This window comes from Convolutriloba macropyga, chromosome 4, assembly GCF_964194025.1.
Source record: "Convolutriloba macropyga chromosome 4, txConMacr16.3, whole genome shotgun sequence".
Taxonomy (NCBI): Eukaryota; Metazoa; Xenacoelomorpha; order Acoela; family Convolutidae; genus Convolutriloba; species Convolutriloba macropyga.
The window spans coordinates 46442389-46459578 of record NC_134471.1 but is presented as its reverse complement, the minus strand read 5'-3'; the positions used below and the strand labels follow the sequence as shown (position 1 = coordinate 46459578).

Sequence of the window (17190 nt, the reverse complement as noted above, 5' to 3'; positions counted from 1 at the left end):
TTCCGAAAGTACTCAACATTTTTTTCAAAAGAACAAACTTTGGAACGAGCAACATGGTTTCAAAACATTTGTATGCAAATCTGAACCAAACATGTCTCTCAAAGAGTGTGCATTTCAATATTTATGAAAAGAATTACTATTTAGCATGTACCATGATTACGCAGCATCGTTTAATAAGAATTTAAAGGATCCATTCCGTTTCGTTCCCCAGCCTTGTGGGCATATAATTTTTAAGCCCACAGGCGTACGTGCTAACTTTTACATAGTAACCTGCTGTATAACAACACGATAATTATAATTGAGAGTCAGAGAAAACTCTAGAGGGGGTGAAACAGAATAGATCCGATTTAAAACTCAAATATGGTAAACGTTTAAATATTAAAGGGAAATATTTTGAAAACAGGTCACTTTTGTTTGACAGTTGATTTTATATTTAGTCCCATCTTTGTCTGAGACTGAGAGTACCGATTAACTCGGAAAAGTCTTACTCTAAATTCAATGAGGTCTCACTTTAAATCTAATTACAATGGGTCATTCAGGTTTTGATTTTTGCGGTGTTGATAATTAATTTGCATAAGCTATCATCAGAGAATTCCAATCTTTCAGAGGACAATACCAGAACCACATACCTCGCTGATAATCATTAGTAACTTCAAAGGGACATTAGGAACGCCATCACTTGGCCAAGTGACCAAATTGAATTTAACAAAAAACCGAAATTTTTAATCACAAAATAGTTTGAAATAGAACTAAAAAAATAAAAAATTTTGGCGTTTTGTTAAATTGAAATTCAATTTAGAATTTCTCTTGGTTAGACCATAATTGTTTAAAATAAAAACATTAACCGACTAATGTCGGTGAATCTGCTCTCCAGCGGCTGGCAGGACTATTTAGTTAAGAGATTGATGTAGCCTAGATGAAATTTTCTTAGAGCAAAAAAATCCGACGGGTGAGGGTTCTCAGCCCCCAAACTCCGGCGTGCTATACTGATCCGGTTATCATTCGGCTATCAACGCTTTACAGTATTTTTCAATAGCCTTTGTTTCAGTAACAGACTTAATTTCTGACTATAAGCAAATTTGATCACGCAAAAATCAAGAAATGAAGCGTAAAAAATTCACTCGAGAAGTGAAGTCGAAATAAAGTTCTTGAACAAAAGCGCAAAGACTGTCAGTCATAAATATTGCATAAAGACATACGTTTACAATAATTGCTTAAATCTTCCTTCGATAGCAGTTAGTCATAATTTTTGTCATTTTAAGGATTTACTCTGCTCGCTAAAACCATTGTTTTGTTAAATCCATTGTTTTTTATTAATATTAAGAAAAAACCAGCTTCATTTTTAACTAATTAATTTCCAGCTGACTTTATAATGCGTCGTATATTCCTTGTAAGCACCTAAATTTGGTCAAAGATATTTTCAAGTTTTACTCTCCTGAGAGTTGAGTTTTTCACACATTGCAAACCAGATTTATTTCAAGCTTATTGTTGTCACATCAAATAATTAAAACTGGTTTCGAAGAACAGAGTTTCTATACTCCCCACGCGAACCCCGACGGTTATCTTGTAGGATCTAGTAAGTTCCTTGCCAATGACGGTTATCTTGCAAGACTATTGCATGAGTCTTACAAGACAACCGTCTTCTCAAAAGATCTTACAATATAACCGTCTTACTTATATGAGTTTTGTCGAGTAAAAGTAAAAGTCTATTTAGTATAGTATAAGTCTATAAGTACAGTCCTTTAGACTAATTTGATACACGCTAACCTCTTCAGATAAAAAGTAGTAGTTGTGAAATGCTTTGAATGATGAAAGTTAGAAATTTGAATACACCCAAGAAGAGCAAACAAAGCATGAGTCGAAATAACCACGACATTCCTCAGTGAAACTAATTATCAGAAACAGTTTAAATAAAGCCAAGACTTTTTAATCACACGGCTAAAAAGTCTTTAGATGAACATTTAGAAGACGGAACTTTTCCCGGGCTGGTCACCATCAAAAGCGTACTAATCATAAAAGTGCCATATATGGTTTTCGTAGAAACTTGTTTACCGTGCAATCAACCCCATAGACGAACCAATATTAATTAAATCATAAATTGCTAATTTAAATGGCTTTTATGGACCATATATGGTGCATTTAATGTATAATAGGTTTATTCAACCCGGGTTATATGGTGGTCTTTGTTTAGTTTGTGGTTCAAAATTAGCATTGAGATGATGTGGAACTATTCCGACAAGATTCCTCTTCGACAAGTCTTGGTCTGTCTACTGGCAAGAAAAAGTCATCAAAATCGGTAGTTGGATCATTGTCATTAAGCAGAAGACAGTCATTGTAGAGCTGTTCTATTTCATGCAACGGCACAACCGACTGTTGTCTGGGGTGATCAGGTGTCAGGAAACAATCCCCACCCCCATCTTCTCTGGAGGGTTTCTTTAGTTTCTCATCAGAATCCAGACCGCTCTTTCCAGCACAGTCAGAATAGTCGCGAACTTCAATGTTGACTGATCGGATTGTGCTGTAGTGACCATTGTCACCGTTGAACTGATGTTCGCTGTATTCTGCGGATGATGATACATATTCACTTCCCGAAGATTTGTTGCTCAACTCGTTGGGGGAGTTACTGTTGCTGCCGCGGGGAGGAGGTGGGTGCTGTTGAGTTCCGGGGGCACTGTTGGCCACTATCGTGTGATCACTTGGGCTCATTTGTAGTGTACTTGCTGGGCTCCTGTAATTGTGGGTGCTGTTGTGATGGTTGTGTTCACTTGAGAAGGGGAGGGTTAGAGTTCCATGTGAAAGGGTTCCACTGAATGGGTCAGTTGCTTTTCTGGGTCTGTGGCACCCTGTACACGTCGAAGAAGAGCCTAAACAAAACAAATACACAAACAATCACAAACAAGACAAGTTGATTGTTGAACATTCCGTAATATACAATCCTAATGTTTACCGTTGTAAAAATACTACTTTTAATTCGCCAAAAACAAGACAGAATATGAGATGAAATTGTTACCGCACCATTAAAATTTCGTAGAAAAAATGCATTTTGCGATATATAATTGCTACGTTGGTCAGCTTGGCAAGGGAGAATGCTTTTCTTTTTTAGACAATAACAAAACAATCATTTTATGAATGATATTTGTTGAAAGCAGTGAAACAAATTGACTCACTAAGTATCCTGCGCAAGTAAGCTACCGTTATTCATAAAATTTCTGATCTATTCTGCCCAAACCCAGCTTAGTGGGCGTAAAAATTTTACGCCCCCAAGTGCACGTGCTAATTTTACATAGCAATGATCTCTTTTTGAAGCGGTCGTTGGATCCACGGAACAACCGCGATTGTTGGCCTAAATCAACTTTTAGATTCTATTCAAACCTCGATCACCATGTGCATAGCTTTTCTCATTCTTCTTAATTTATCTTATCTTGGCTTCACACTTTGATGTTGACTACTAAGCTGTCAGAATTTATGCATGTATACAGGGAGTTGATATGTCATCCCACAGTTCACCGACAAGAAGGGGGAGGGGAGAGGGAAGGGCTTCCTTTTAATTGACCTTTTTCACCCGTAATTAAAGTTTTTGCTTCCATATGACCGCGTGGAAAAACGGTTACAGTTTGCATTCATTATTTTAAATTTTTCACGAGTTCTGAAAATCTACTGAAAGAATTTAGACCCATTTTTTTAATTTTTGAAAAACAACCAGAAACGTTAGAGAGATAACAATAGACCTTGTACACGACGGAGAATATTCTATAGAAAAGAAATACGTAAGCGATCCCAAACAAGTGGCAATTTGGCAACAAAAATACAGAAAAAAGTGCTGTAAGTTTTCAAAGGAGATACGAAAGACTATTGATTTAATGCCTCTACAGAATTTATCTCCGCGCTCACCTTAAGAAATCATTTAAAAAATTTAAAAGCTACTTTAAATGAATAACCTAAGAATTACTGTAACGGTAAGATGTTAAAATTCTGCTTTCAAAAACATAAAAAATTGCAAATAACAACGGCGCTCAGAACATTGTGAGACTATTCGTGACAGTTATAATTTTTAATTTAATAACTAAGTGTTATTATGTAATCAGTATATTGTACCGATTATGTACATGTTGGATACTTAACACAGCTGGAGGAATTCGAATAGAAACAACAAGGATGCGCTGTATTGTTCTTAAGAATAGTTTTTGTTTTCTGCAGCATTCAAACCGACACAAATTTCAAAGGATTCATTCTCCACCAATATTATATCATAAACTAAAAAAAATCAGTCTTTAAAAAGAAAAGAGTTATCTCACAATGAAATGACACCTAGACAACTTTTAAATGTCAGCACAAATTAAGAGCGATTGCCATTGACGAGAATAAAGAATAAAATGGCAACAAATTTAGTAACCAAAAATAAAACTTATTGAACATAATTACGTTGACAAACGGTTGGGGGGGGGGGGGGTATGAAGATGGCTTTTGCTGATTATGAGGGTGAAAAATAACTGATGGGGTGCAAAAAATTGGCAGTTAAATTTAATTTTTCACTCACCGGTAGGTTGGGTCTTATCGGTTAATAGATCATCAGAGAATTTAACGTGACATTTTCCACAAAATAGGGAAAACTTGAGGAGGTGTCAGCGCCCTACATAAGCTTGACAAAAAATTGGGTGTCTCAGCTTCAGAAATGGTCAAATTTGTAAACAATTTCAGTAAGAGAGTTGCTCATCATTGTTTCGTTTCTCTCAAAATTTTTGCGCGTTTCAAGCAGTGGTTAAGAGTGATAAAATAAAACACTCTAAGTTAATGAGTGGGGGCATCAAACTAAGATCTAATTGACGATGGTGCTTGCGCAAGCAACTTAAAAGGGGCTCAATTTGAAAAGATCATCAACCGAAAAAAAAACAAAACACCAGTATGTATCCAGAAGAAAGCCCTCTAGCTATAATAATTCCTCAAACCACAATTTTTCGTTCTTACCTGACCTAAGTGGGGAGAACAAAATCATATTGTAATAGGGGCCTACTTCTTGTTGTGAAGAAAAGAAACGGACTGCTGATATTAGATTAATTAAACTGCTAATCTGTTGTGTTGATGACTAAAATCATGATAACCAAATTAATTGTCAATTCAATTCTTGTCAAAATTTTTTTTCTCTGAGTTAAAATCACTAGTTTGAACGAGAGGGGTGAGGAGTAACAAAACTCCATTTATACTACTATCAAATAAAGTCATTACGCCCTTTCCATTACACTAAAACTACACTAATGACCGAAGCCACCCCCCATTCTTACTTCCAAAGAGATTCTTGACATTTTGTTAAAATGTCAAAGACAATATTTGACTTAGGTTATGGAAATCAGTTGTCCTGTTGCAAAATAGCTCTTTTTGTGCAGTTTTGTGGGTTGACTGATTGAAACAACTCAAGTGATAAGCTTTTTAATTAATCAATTGTAGCGACAACGTTTAACACAAGTAGCGATACAAAATGCGCAAGCGATAGCATGGGGGAGATACTGGGGTGTTTACCTGGGACATGGCTGATTATAACTCATAACCTGGATGCCTCCCGATAAGGAATTCGGGGAATGATAGCTGAAACAGCAGTTAAGATAATTTCTTCATCTTTGTGATTGAAATGAAAGTATTCTAATCATCCATTTGTTAGCCCAATCCCCGCTTGACAAACGCCAACACAAAAAATAGGCGCATTATACACAATAGTAAAGGAACAGAATTGTTAAAAGTCAAAGTCACCTCTTTTCCAGCTTAGGGACACCTTAGTTAATTCATGGGCGCAGTTTTAATTTTTTCAGTCAAGAAAGTTATGAGATTTAACTCAAAAACATTTACTGAATAAACGACAAAAGAGTGATCAATTTCCGCATACTTTTTTAATTGATCCAACATTTTTTCAAGATGGGGGAATATCTATGCGAGGCTGGTTTTTCTTTCTTCAGTCAAATTTTCACTTTTTGTTTACGCACCATTGAGAAAGAAAAAACCATTTTGTAGTCCTCAGGGTATAGTTTTCAATTATATAAAAATTATCACAAATTAGGAAAACGGAGACTCTCTGAAACTTTGAAGGAAAAAGAGAACAGGAAAAAAACATCGCTCGGTGGGGGGGACAAGCCCGTTGAAAATTACGATAAAAATTTAAAAATTTATGTCTAAGAATTCTGCTGCTGGTTGTATTGTGCAAATTATTTTTTCCCTGTATTATGAAATTGTTCTTCAAACCGATCTTTTGCCGTCTCTGCCCTTTCTCTAAATTGAAAAGCCAATTTATTTTGTAAAACTCGACACATTTATAGGCAGAGTGAAAAGCTTTCAGAGAATTTAAGAGGTAAGTTGGAACATACTGTATTACGCACAAACTCGCACGATCCGTCTTGTTTTTGTTTTCTATTAGGAAACTTATAAAAAGTACCATAAACGAAAGGTGAAATACTCACATATTTACAATTATGAATAACAATTATCAAATTCAATTTGAAATAATTGTGACCAATCACTATCACTCACAAAATTAGAAATAAAACTTAGCACGCCTAATTGTCAGTCAACTGTTTTCCATACTGACTGTCAAGGAAGTCGCTTAAGCGCATCTAAAAACTTCCAGTGAACTTCCAGAAAGTTTCAGTCTGAGAAGGCATTTTGGTTCATTTCTCAATGCTTTTAAGATCGTTGGCAACACTTGGCTGTTCACCAAAACTTACCAAGTATTGTGTCTCTGCAATTTCATTCAATTCCTTTGAGATCTTCAATTCATATCTTCAAATCCATTGAGATAAACAATTCGGCCCTCAGGAGCAAAGCTTCTATAGGAAGATCACAAGAGTGATCATGTATTTGTCGACAATAAAAAAACATTTACTCCTCAGTTAATTAGTCGATTTATGCGTTATAAGTTTTGACAGTTGAGGTTTTGGAGGAATAGTCCACTGACGGAAACTTAATGGCACGATCGACTTGAAATCGATATTTTTGACATGTAACTCCTTTACTTGGTACAAAGAACGAATTTCAGTAGCCAAAGTGTGAGTTCAAATGCTCTTGATACGTTATTTTTTTTTCTATATTGATTCAGTAAAAATAATTGATTTAAAACATCAACAGCGAGAGAACAAAACTCTGACACACTCAAATGAAAAATTTTGGCATAAACGATTATGTAATTTTTTTTGGTAAATGTTTGGATTGTTCACGCCAAAAATGAACGGTGAGCAAAAAAATCATGTCAACCAAATTCTTCAATCCCTCGTATGAGCTGACTTTGAAAAATTGTCATCAATTTAAAATTTTTATGAAACTGCAAAATTCTCAAAGGCATGTCAAAATTAAGAAATAGTAAATAGAAGCATAATTCTGCTTGCGTGCACCACCACTTTCCAATCCCAAAGTCCCACTTGTTTTGTATTGAACAGTTTGATTAACCTCAGTTTCTAGATTTCATATCCATATAGTCGCAAAAATGTCTCTAGGAACTAAAAGCAAATTTTTTGTTCGACGTCGTCATTTTAGAGCCACACTATTTGCTATCTTTGTTTCAGACTAACCTATCTGTACAGACTTGCAACATTTCAATAGCCATGCTGTTTAAGCTGCTGGATCTATCTTTTTTGTCTCCAGACGCTTTTCAAAGTAAAACTTAAAGAGATAGAGAGGCAGCAACCACCAGTTCGACCTTTAAAAATAAAGCCTGAAAAGTCTCCAGTTTGGTAGTTGCAGGATATAAGTGAAAAATGCTCCCCGCTGTTTAAAGATAATTTCAAATATTGTATTTTTTGTTGCGACTATTGATAGCTTTCACTTTTACCACACGAGCTATAGTCTTAATAATTGCTTGTCAAAAATAAGTAATCGTTCACAAGGAAAATGGAAAACAGCTGATTGATCCAAAGTCTACCCTCGAAAAGTGCCGCCGAACTTAACTGACAATTCGTTTTCGTTGCTATAAGTTATTGCATTATTTTTTACGAAAAAAATGGAAAACACATCTTCCAATTTTGTCAAAAATGACAAGCCACACTGAAAAAAGTTTTTTTCGCACCACAATGCTAGAACCTATTTTTTTTCAAAAAAAGGAAATGAATTTCTATTCTACAAAAACAGAACCTTAACATTTTTTGACGGGACATTTTTTACATATTACACAAAAACGTCGAATAATCGACAATATCAATTTGCAAACCAAGTAGACAAAAAGTAAAAGAGGACGTTCGAAATCCTGTAAAATGACGTAGCATAGCAAAAAATTCGTAGTTTCTATCATATAACAAATCTTAGTTTCTTTACGAATGCAAAGAAAATGACACTTTGATGTTGTTGTATTAACCTGAATTGGCAAACTGTGCTACATCAAGCACTAAGCAGTGCTACATCAACCAAATGAGGGAGAATTTATTCAAAACAAGGGGGCTCGGGAATATGCGTTTGCACATAATTTTCGGAACCCGCTTATCCTAATTTCTGGCATAATTATTTACCAAATGAAACAGCGGTATTTTCAAATCACAAAAGAGCAAACAGTGCTTTGTAATTTAGAACTCAGGATTCAGAAAAGACTGACAGAAACGTATACCAGTGATGTTAGTACCAGTGAAGCTGTTTTTCATTGAATAAGTAAAAAATTAAATAATCAAAGCGTGTGGTACAAAAAGTGAAATCCACTCTAAAACAATTTCTCATTAAAAAATCAAGGAGAAGCCCAATTTCGCAAACAAAAAGATTAGCACAAAATTTCACCTGCTGAGCAGTAGAAGCAACAAGAAAGATTCACCCTTTGATTTCACAGTGTCCCCAATGACCTTGGGAACTCAAGAAAAGCATGAAATTTGCCGATGATTAAACTACCGCCAAAAAACCTGAGAGTTACTCTTTCCCGAAAAAATCTGACAAGAAGTCGCAACAAAAAGTCTAGAATATGTTTCATTACAAAAATTGGTGACCCCGACGTGATGAAGAAATGAAATATTGTCTACCTTCTGAAACCGATTTTTTAAAAAAAAATAAAGAGGGTGACATCGCCCCCCCCCCAAAGACAAAACAAACAGTGATAAGTTACCTCCCCCCGTTCAAGAGGGATTCAGGCCGCTGACGGCGAGGACAAGGGAGGAAGCGGCAGAGGCAGGGGGAAAAACTGGACCAGCGGGAGATTGAGATCATCAAGAAAAGACCTACCCCTTTGATGTTATTACCCTTACAGTATTTTAATTTCCAATTATATAGGTTCAAGGATATCGGATCAAACGACAATCAAGATGGTCTTCAACCCTTGCCCCTCCTTCTTGGAGAATGTTCTCAATGACCTTGGGAACTCAAGAAAAGCATGAAATTTGCCGATGATTAAACTACCGCCAAAAAACCTGAGAGTTACTCTTTCCCGAAAACATCTGACAAGAAGTCGCAACCGAATAAGAGCAACCAAAAGACTAGAATATATGTTTCATTACACAGCGCCTTATCAGATGATCGTTTTAAAAATCGAGGAAAGAGATGATTTAAAAAAAACAACAGGCCAGGTAAAAAAACAAAATCTATAGAGCTGGACATAGTAAAGAAGCTCGCTATCAGCTTTAATAGAAGGACAGTATTGGAAAGTAAACAATGCATAGACCAAAACAAACAAAGATAAAATCAAAAAAAGAGCTATTAAAAACGATCCATTTTTGGATTTTTAAAAGAAAACTATTGATGCTCCATACATTAATTGTTCCATAAACATTCAGAATACTGCCTTTATAGATAAAAAACAGATCGATTAAAGCTGCATTGACCACTTCACTTTGTGAGATCTGTTTTTACAGAGACTTGGAAAAAACAAAAAGAACCGTTATTGATTCGGAGTAACAGGACAACACAGAGAATTACAAAAACTGGCACATTTCAGATAATCAAAAATTTTAATATAAACAGATAGTGCCATAGTTGTCAAAGTTATTAGATATAGAACGGAACCATTGAACAAAGTCAATTATCAATCAACGGAGAACGAACTGGACCTGTGTTAAACGCCTTTGCGATTGGACAAAAAAGAACTAAAATAACAGGCAGAACTTAAAAAAATATTTAAATTTGTAAGAACACAGAGTGAAAATCTATACAACCAAAACCTCTCAACTGCTCACAATTATTATTTTCCCAAAAAACCGTTTGACTCGGCAGTATTGAGAATAAGCAAAAAGACAAAAAATAAGAGGACGACCAGAAAGTTTATTGAAATTTTACGATACTAACATTGGTTCCCTGTTGACTATGGACAATCGATTTAAATCTTTAGTACTTTGAACGACTTGTTTTGAGCGACAACTATTGGTGTTAATATTAAGACAACCAATTTTGTTTCTTGAACAAATTTAAGCTACACATCAACAAAAAGCATACAGTAACTTTGATAAGAACCAATGATAGACTAGGCAAAGAGATTGCAAAAGAAAATTTGACAAAATCAAGGCTCTCTTCAATTTTTTCTGGAAAAATAATTAGTCAAATTCTCATTAAATGAAAAAATCGTTCGATACTTAGAATTTAATTTTAGGTCAGCTAGCATCAATTCCTACCTTCAATCAGTAAAAAATTATATTGCGTCAAGTCAACAACCCTAAATGCAGTAAAAAAATTGCTTAATCTGTTAGATAATCAATCTATCCGGGTCAATAGCATCCACTGTAGTCTGAAAACTCTCGAAAATTTCAAATTTGTGTCGCTTTAGAGGATTGATGAGCTCTTTCCTTTTTAAGGAACTGACTGAAGAAATTAATTATTGATAGTACTAATTTAGTTTTTGTTTATATTGGTGCAATTTTATCAAAGGCCATAATTACCTCAGCACAAGATAAAATTCAAATGACAGATTAATTTTTAAACATCATTCAAATTGTTTATTAATTTTTAAGATTTTAATTAATGATTTTTTAATATTAATTAATATACGCAACAAATCATTGATGCGACTAAGTTACAAGTCCACAAAATGTGCCATAAAGCGGCGGAAAATTATAAGACATACAAAACTATTATCTATCAAATTAAAACTTTGCAAATAATCACTTGTTGCTTTCCAGAGCGTCAATGCGCGTGACCTTAAGGCTTAGTTATAAGTCAACAAAAAGTGATCATAAACCTAAAAATGGCTTTAAAAAATTGAAAAAAGCAGTAAAATCTAATATAGGGCGTCAGTTCTGGCCTGATTAGAGCGTCTATGAGACATGCCAATGCTTACAATGGATAGCAACAAGAGATAATGAGCACCGGCAAAACTCTACAATTCTTAATTTTTTGATAAAGGAAGAACACTAAGTAATAAAATAAAGTGCATTAGCTACACATCGATTGACTTAAAAATAGCAACTACGCAGCATTAGAGAACTTGCGTCAGCTTCAAACATACTCTGAAATTTTTTTTAAAAAATGAAGGAAACGCAAAAAAGGTAGTCAAATTTCAGCACGCAAAAAAAAACTTCTTTCTAAAAACAGAAAATTTCTCAAATAGCAATTTCTCACTGGAGTTTGAAAGCACCGTCAACAAATTTAACGCTATAAAAATTTATTTACCTTTTGCTTTCTTTTTTCTTTACTGCTCATTGACATCAAAAATTCGAAAAGTTCGAGCAGTTCTTAAGAAAAGCATCGAGCAGGACACATCTTGAAATGAAATCCAAGTGAAAACTTCAAAATCCTTGATCTGATCCTGAACTTCAATTTTGCGGACTCTTTGCTAAATTAATTCAATTTTTCTCCAATGTTCATTTATTTTGGATATATTTCTCTAAATTGAATAAACTACGTTTCTATGCACATGGTTCGTAATTTTCAATTGCACTGCTTATCAGGAGATCAGATCAAGGATTTTGAAGTGTTCACTTGGATTTCATTTCAAGATATGTCCTGCTCGATGCTTTTCTTAAGATCTGTTCGAACTTTTTTCCGAATTTTTTTTTCCAAAACTCGTCCCACAAAACTCTATTTTTTTATTTTTCAGAACGAAAAAATAAAGAAAGGAGCCGAGATATCAAACAAAAAGAGACTCCAAACTAAGCGATATTTTTCAGCATTCTGAAACAAACCGAGTATCAAAAAATCAACTACACGAAGCATTTTTATATAGAGAATGCAAATGGTTTTCACCAAATGAAGATGAAATCGCAGTCCGGACATATTGCTATGAGATGTAACAAAAATTCAATCAATTTGACTATAGATTCTTAATTGAATGGTACCGAAATCAACGTCAAGGCACAATTTAAAAATCTGGAGCGAAAGAAAAGGTTTGGACCATTAAAAAGAAATTTTTTGATAAAGGAAAAACACTAAGTAATAAATTAAAGAGCATTAACTACACATCGATGGGATTAAAAATAGCATCTACGCAGCATTAGAGAACTTGCGTCAGCTTCAAACGTACTCTGATTTTTGTTTTGTAAAAAATGAAAGAAACTCAAAAAAATTTACTGCACGTAAAACAAACTTCTTTCTAAAAACAGAAAATTTCTCAAATAGCAATTTCTCACTGGAGTTTGAAAGCACCGTCAACAAATTTAACGCTTTAAAAATAGATTTACCTTTTGCTTTCTTTTTTCTTTACTGCAGAATGGCTAAGGATAACATTCAAAAATGAATGCTCATTGACATCAAAATTTCGGAAAAAAGTGCGAACAGTTCTTAAGAAAAGCATCGAGCAGGACACATCTTGAAATGAAATCCAAGTGAAAACTTCAAAATCCTTGATCTGATCCTGAATTTCAATTTTGCGGACTCTTTGCTAAATTAATTCAATTTTTCTCCAATGTTCATTTATTTTGGATATATTTCTCTAAATTGAATAAACTACGTTTCTATGCACATGGTTCGTAATGTTCAATTGCACTGCTTATCAGGAGATCAGATCAAGGATTTTGAAGTGTTCACTTGGATTTCATTTCAAGATATGTCCTGCTCGATGCTTTTCTTAAGATCTGTTTGAACCTTTTTCCGAATTTTCGATGTATTTTGATATATCTTTCTAATTAGAGAAAATAAATGGCGATGTAAACGCTGTTTTTTTGCGAAATTAGGAAAAGTTGAGGGACAGAGAACATTCATTGCGTTTTCTAAAACTTTCTTAGCATCATCATAAAAATATGTCCCCTTAGCTTCATACGAAGCAAATTTGAAAACTTTGATGCCAATAAAATTCCATCACGCGTCGCCAATATGTTTTTGCTTAATTTCGTTTCGAAGTTCTTTAAAAGATTTTGGGACGCCTTGCTGTCTTGAATATTTTCAGATTGCTTCATAACTAGAAAGAACGTTTGATATCTTTGAGCATGATTCAAACGAGTTGACTTAAGCTGACTTTTTAGCTTCTAAAATTTTAACACCCATCACCGCTTCACTGAACGAAGTTAGTTCAATTGATGACCATTTACGCCTCACTGAAAGACCAAATGAATTTGTGCTTATATGCGTGAAACTTATTAATTGATTTGCTCAGAATAGAAAAAAACTTGAGACGTTTGTTCAGCCACACATTTTGTTACACACCAACTTCGTTCATGCGTCGCTTTTCATGTGCGTCTGGCGTTGAATTATTCAAGTTTACACAAAATTATTAATATTTAAAAAAGTTAAATAAAGCGTGACGTGACATCTATGTTGCAACATAAAGATGGCTGTGCGATTAAACTTGTGTGCATATACAAAATATTTGCATATTAATTATATACATGCAATTGTTTTTGTGATGTACAATTGTGACTGTTTACAGGAATTGAGCGTGCTATCTTCTCAGATTAAGAATAGCAACAGCATTTTGATCAAGTTCAGAACTAGTATCTGTTCTAAATTAAACTCTGTCACATAACTGTTTCCAGCTATAGAATAAACAGCAAGAACGAACACGAGATAAGTCATTCGTGTTGCATGACACTGTACCTCACTTGTCAAACTCGATAGTGGAAAGTAAAGGTAGACAGGTTATTCCATCTGTAATTAGGCCGACGACCTCAGTTAGAGCCTCAAGCTGGTATCTTGTAGCACTATACTCCTCCTCTTCTGTTTCCCAGATAGGGAGGGATATTATATCAGAGAATAGATAAGTGGAGTATATTCATCATATAAATTATATGGGCGAATAAATAGTCACTTATCGAATAGATGTTTGAGTAAATGGAACTTCTATTCCACCCTATGATACAATAAAGGAAAGATAAACAGATGAGAAAGTTTCATTGCGACTACCGGTGGCTTCAGGAAACTGATATGGTTACCAATATTACCCAGTACAATCTTTGTATGATTTCTAAGCCCAGGAGCGATTAATTTAAGAGAAAAAAACTTTTATTCAATTAAACTTTAGTCCCATCGCAATTATTTATCTCAAATTTTCTATCAATATGAACGAAAAGTTTAAAAACAGGTATTTACATTCGCCATAAAAATAACTTTTAACAGCATCGATATTTAATTAACAAATTTGTTATTTTTTAATGTAAAATTGTGAATACACTCACAAACTGAACAGAGTAAAATAAGCTGGTTTAAAATTTATCTTGATGAGTTGATCAATTTACTTTGAATATGCACATAGAAAACATAGAAAAAATGAATCCGTTCGAAATAACTCTGTTATTGTTGTGAAGCGTTTGATTGAAGTACAACTCTATTCATATGCACCGTAATGCGACTGTTATGTGCACCAGTCGACCCATACCAGTTTGAACTCAATACAAACACTTTCATAAGTAGAGAAGCAGTTTTATAAGAGATGACGTTTTCCTTGGGCAAAAAGATATGGCTCACCCGTAAAAATTTAAACTTGTCCCAGAAAACGCTATTTATTATTTTTTCAGAACTAAAAAATAAAGAAAGGAGCCGAGAAATCAAACAAAAAAGAGACTCCAAACTAAGCGATATTTTTCAGCATTCTGAAACAAACCGAGTATCAAAAAATCAACTACACGAAGCATTTTATATCTGTTTTCTTAACCTGCTTTTACCTACCTGTGACAAATGATAAATCTAAGCAAATTTAAATGTCAAATTGAAATTCAATTTCGAAGTGGAGAATGCCTATGGTTTTCGCCACATGACGATGAAATCGCAGTCCGGACATATTGCTATGAGATGTAACAAAAACTCAATCAATTTGACTACAGATTCTTAATTGAATGGTACCGAAATCAACGTCGAGGCACAATTTAAAAATCTGGAGCGAAAGAAAAGGTTTGGACCATTAAAAAGAAGCTAATTAAGACCAACTCTACAATGAGTTGTTTGAAGATATTAATAGAAAGGAATATCATAACTCAATTAATGGACAATGGTATTCATCTAGAACCATGATGATCAACCAGGTGATTTAGATTTAAGTTTATTTAAAAAGTTACCTTGAGCGAACCACATTAAGTATACTTGAATCAGCAGTGATTGATCTCTGCGATTAATTAGTATGAGCAAGCCTTAGGGCCGTTTTTTCCAAAGTGAATGAAAACTCTCGATAAAACTGATCAGAAGGGCGGGGGGGGGGTCAAAAACAGAATACACGTCTATTCATAAGATATCGTATCCGAAACCATCGCAAAAAGGAATTAAAAATAAAGCTTGTTGGCGCGTTCTCAATCACGCTGCAGTGCTTCATATAAACTCTTCGAACAAAAATTTTTCCTTTCATTGAATGATTGCGAACTGAAGTTTTCAAAATTTATTCTAGAAAGCAGATAACAGGGTAAAAAATTTTGTCTGTTAAAAAACATTAAAAGAAAAATTCTAAAAAAATTAAATTAAAAACTTTTGACAAGATTTGGTAACATTTCTGCAAACATCTGTAAATTCGCCGAACTTGTGTGCCTATAGATTTAGCTTAATCTCATTCACAGATTCAGAAACTTGTACAACTCGATCCACGCAGACAATTTCACGTCAATTTTTTTCCCTAGTTGCATCGGGTGTCTACCGCAAAAGAAAACGGAAGTAAGCATGATCACTGAAAACGTCTTTTTCTTATCTTCGTGATGGTCTTATGCATCTACATCCCAAATTGTAATTATTTGTATGGGAAGTGACTCATAATGTTATTATTTACCCGTGACAGAGTGAAGGGAAAAACAGGGGCGTGACATACACAATGCTCCTTCTCCTTTTAAATGACTGTAACACAATCCCCTCTCAATTACATACAAAAGATGACAAAATATATCGTTAAACAAAGAGGAAAATCCGGAATAAATATAACTTAGCACACCTATTGATTAGAAAGAATCAACGTATTGCTTCCTTTTCTGTATTTACTCAAAGAATTGGTAATAAACTTTCCAGTTTTCTAAAGAATCTGATTTATATTGGTGCTGATAGAATCTGATTATATTGATTTATCAAATTCCCAACGTGAAAACAAGTGTTTAGCTCATTCTGATGGAAAAAAAAATCAAAAGCAGAAAACTTAGATTTGGTTTTGTTCATCCATCATTCTGAGATAGACGGAGGAAAGTAGTTTTAAAAAAAAATGTAGGCTTAGTGAGAGCGTTTTTTGATCACGTATGGCTTATTCAAAGCAGTGTGACTAATTTTAACTCAACTTTATCGTATAAAGGTTAAAGGTGTTTGTCTCAATTATTTAAATTAGTATTAGTGTGCTTGGCAGCCGCTTTCGACCGTCTGACAAAAATATTAGATTTTAAACGCAATTTGGAGTTATTTTTTGCCATTTTGCCCAATTGGACGCTTTTTGCTTAGTTTTTGTAAAATCTCCTCTTCTTTCATAGCCTCGTTGGAGTTTTCTTGGTTGAACATAGTTGCTTAAATGGTTTAAATGAGTTTTCGATCTGAAAGATTTCAATTTAGAGTTGTGTTCATTAAAGAAATGGGGTAATTTAAATCAAATTTCGGCCCATTTTCGTCTCTTTTTGAAAAGTGCTGCCTATCTTTTTCAAAATTTAAGCTTTTCATAATAGTTTTTCTTGTTCCCTGTTTAATGTAGAGAAATTACATGGGTATTACTACTCAGAATTGACACTTCAAGAATCAAATTGTTCATAAAACTATGAAACTCCGTAACTCCTCGGAAATTCAAAAAATGATACGACTCACAACCCTGTACGACGAATATATCGATCGGCGAAAACTGACTTAAGAAAAAACCCAATTGAGTATATAGTTCCTCCCCCACTGAAGTGGGTCGGAACAAAAAACAACTACTAAAAAGTGAGTCTCAAAAAAGTCAAG

The 17190-nt window shown here is 34.2% G+C and overlaps 1 protein-coding gene across 1 annotated transcript in view; it reads right to left on the bottom strand.

Annotated features, from left to right (window-relative positions):
* Positions 1 to 1786: 1786 nt before the first annotated feature.
* The window catches only part of LOC142337705 (uncharacterized), a 63699-nt gene continuing 48295 nt past the window's right edge, over positions 1787 to 17190 (bottom strand). The window contains exon 5 of the mRNA XM_075387153.1: positions 1787 to 2864. Coding sequence (XP_075243268.1) covers positions 2206 to 2864 — 659 coding nt within the window. The 3' untranslated portion in view covers positions 1787 to 2205. The remainder of the gene's footprint in view (positions 2865 to 17190) is intronic.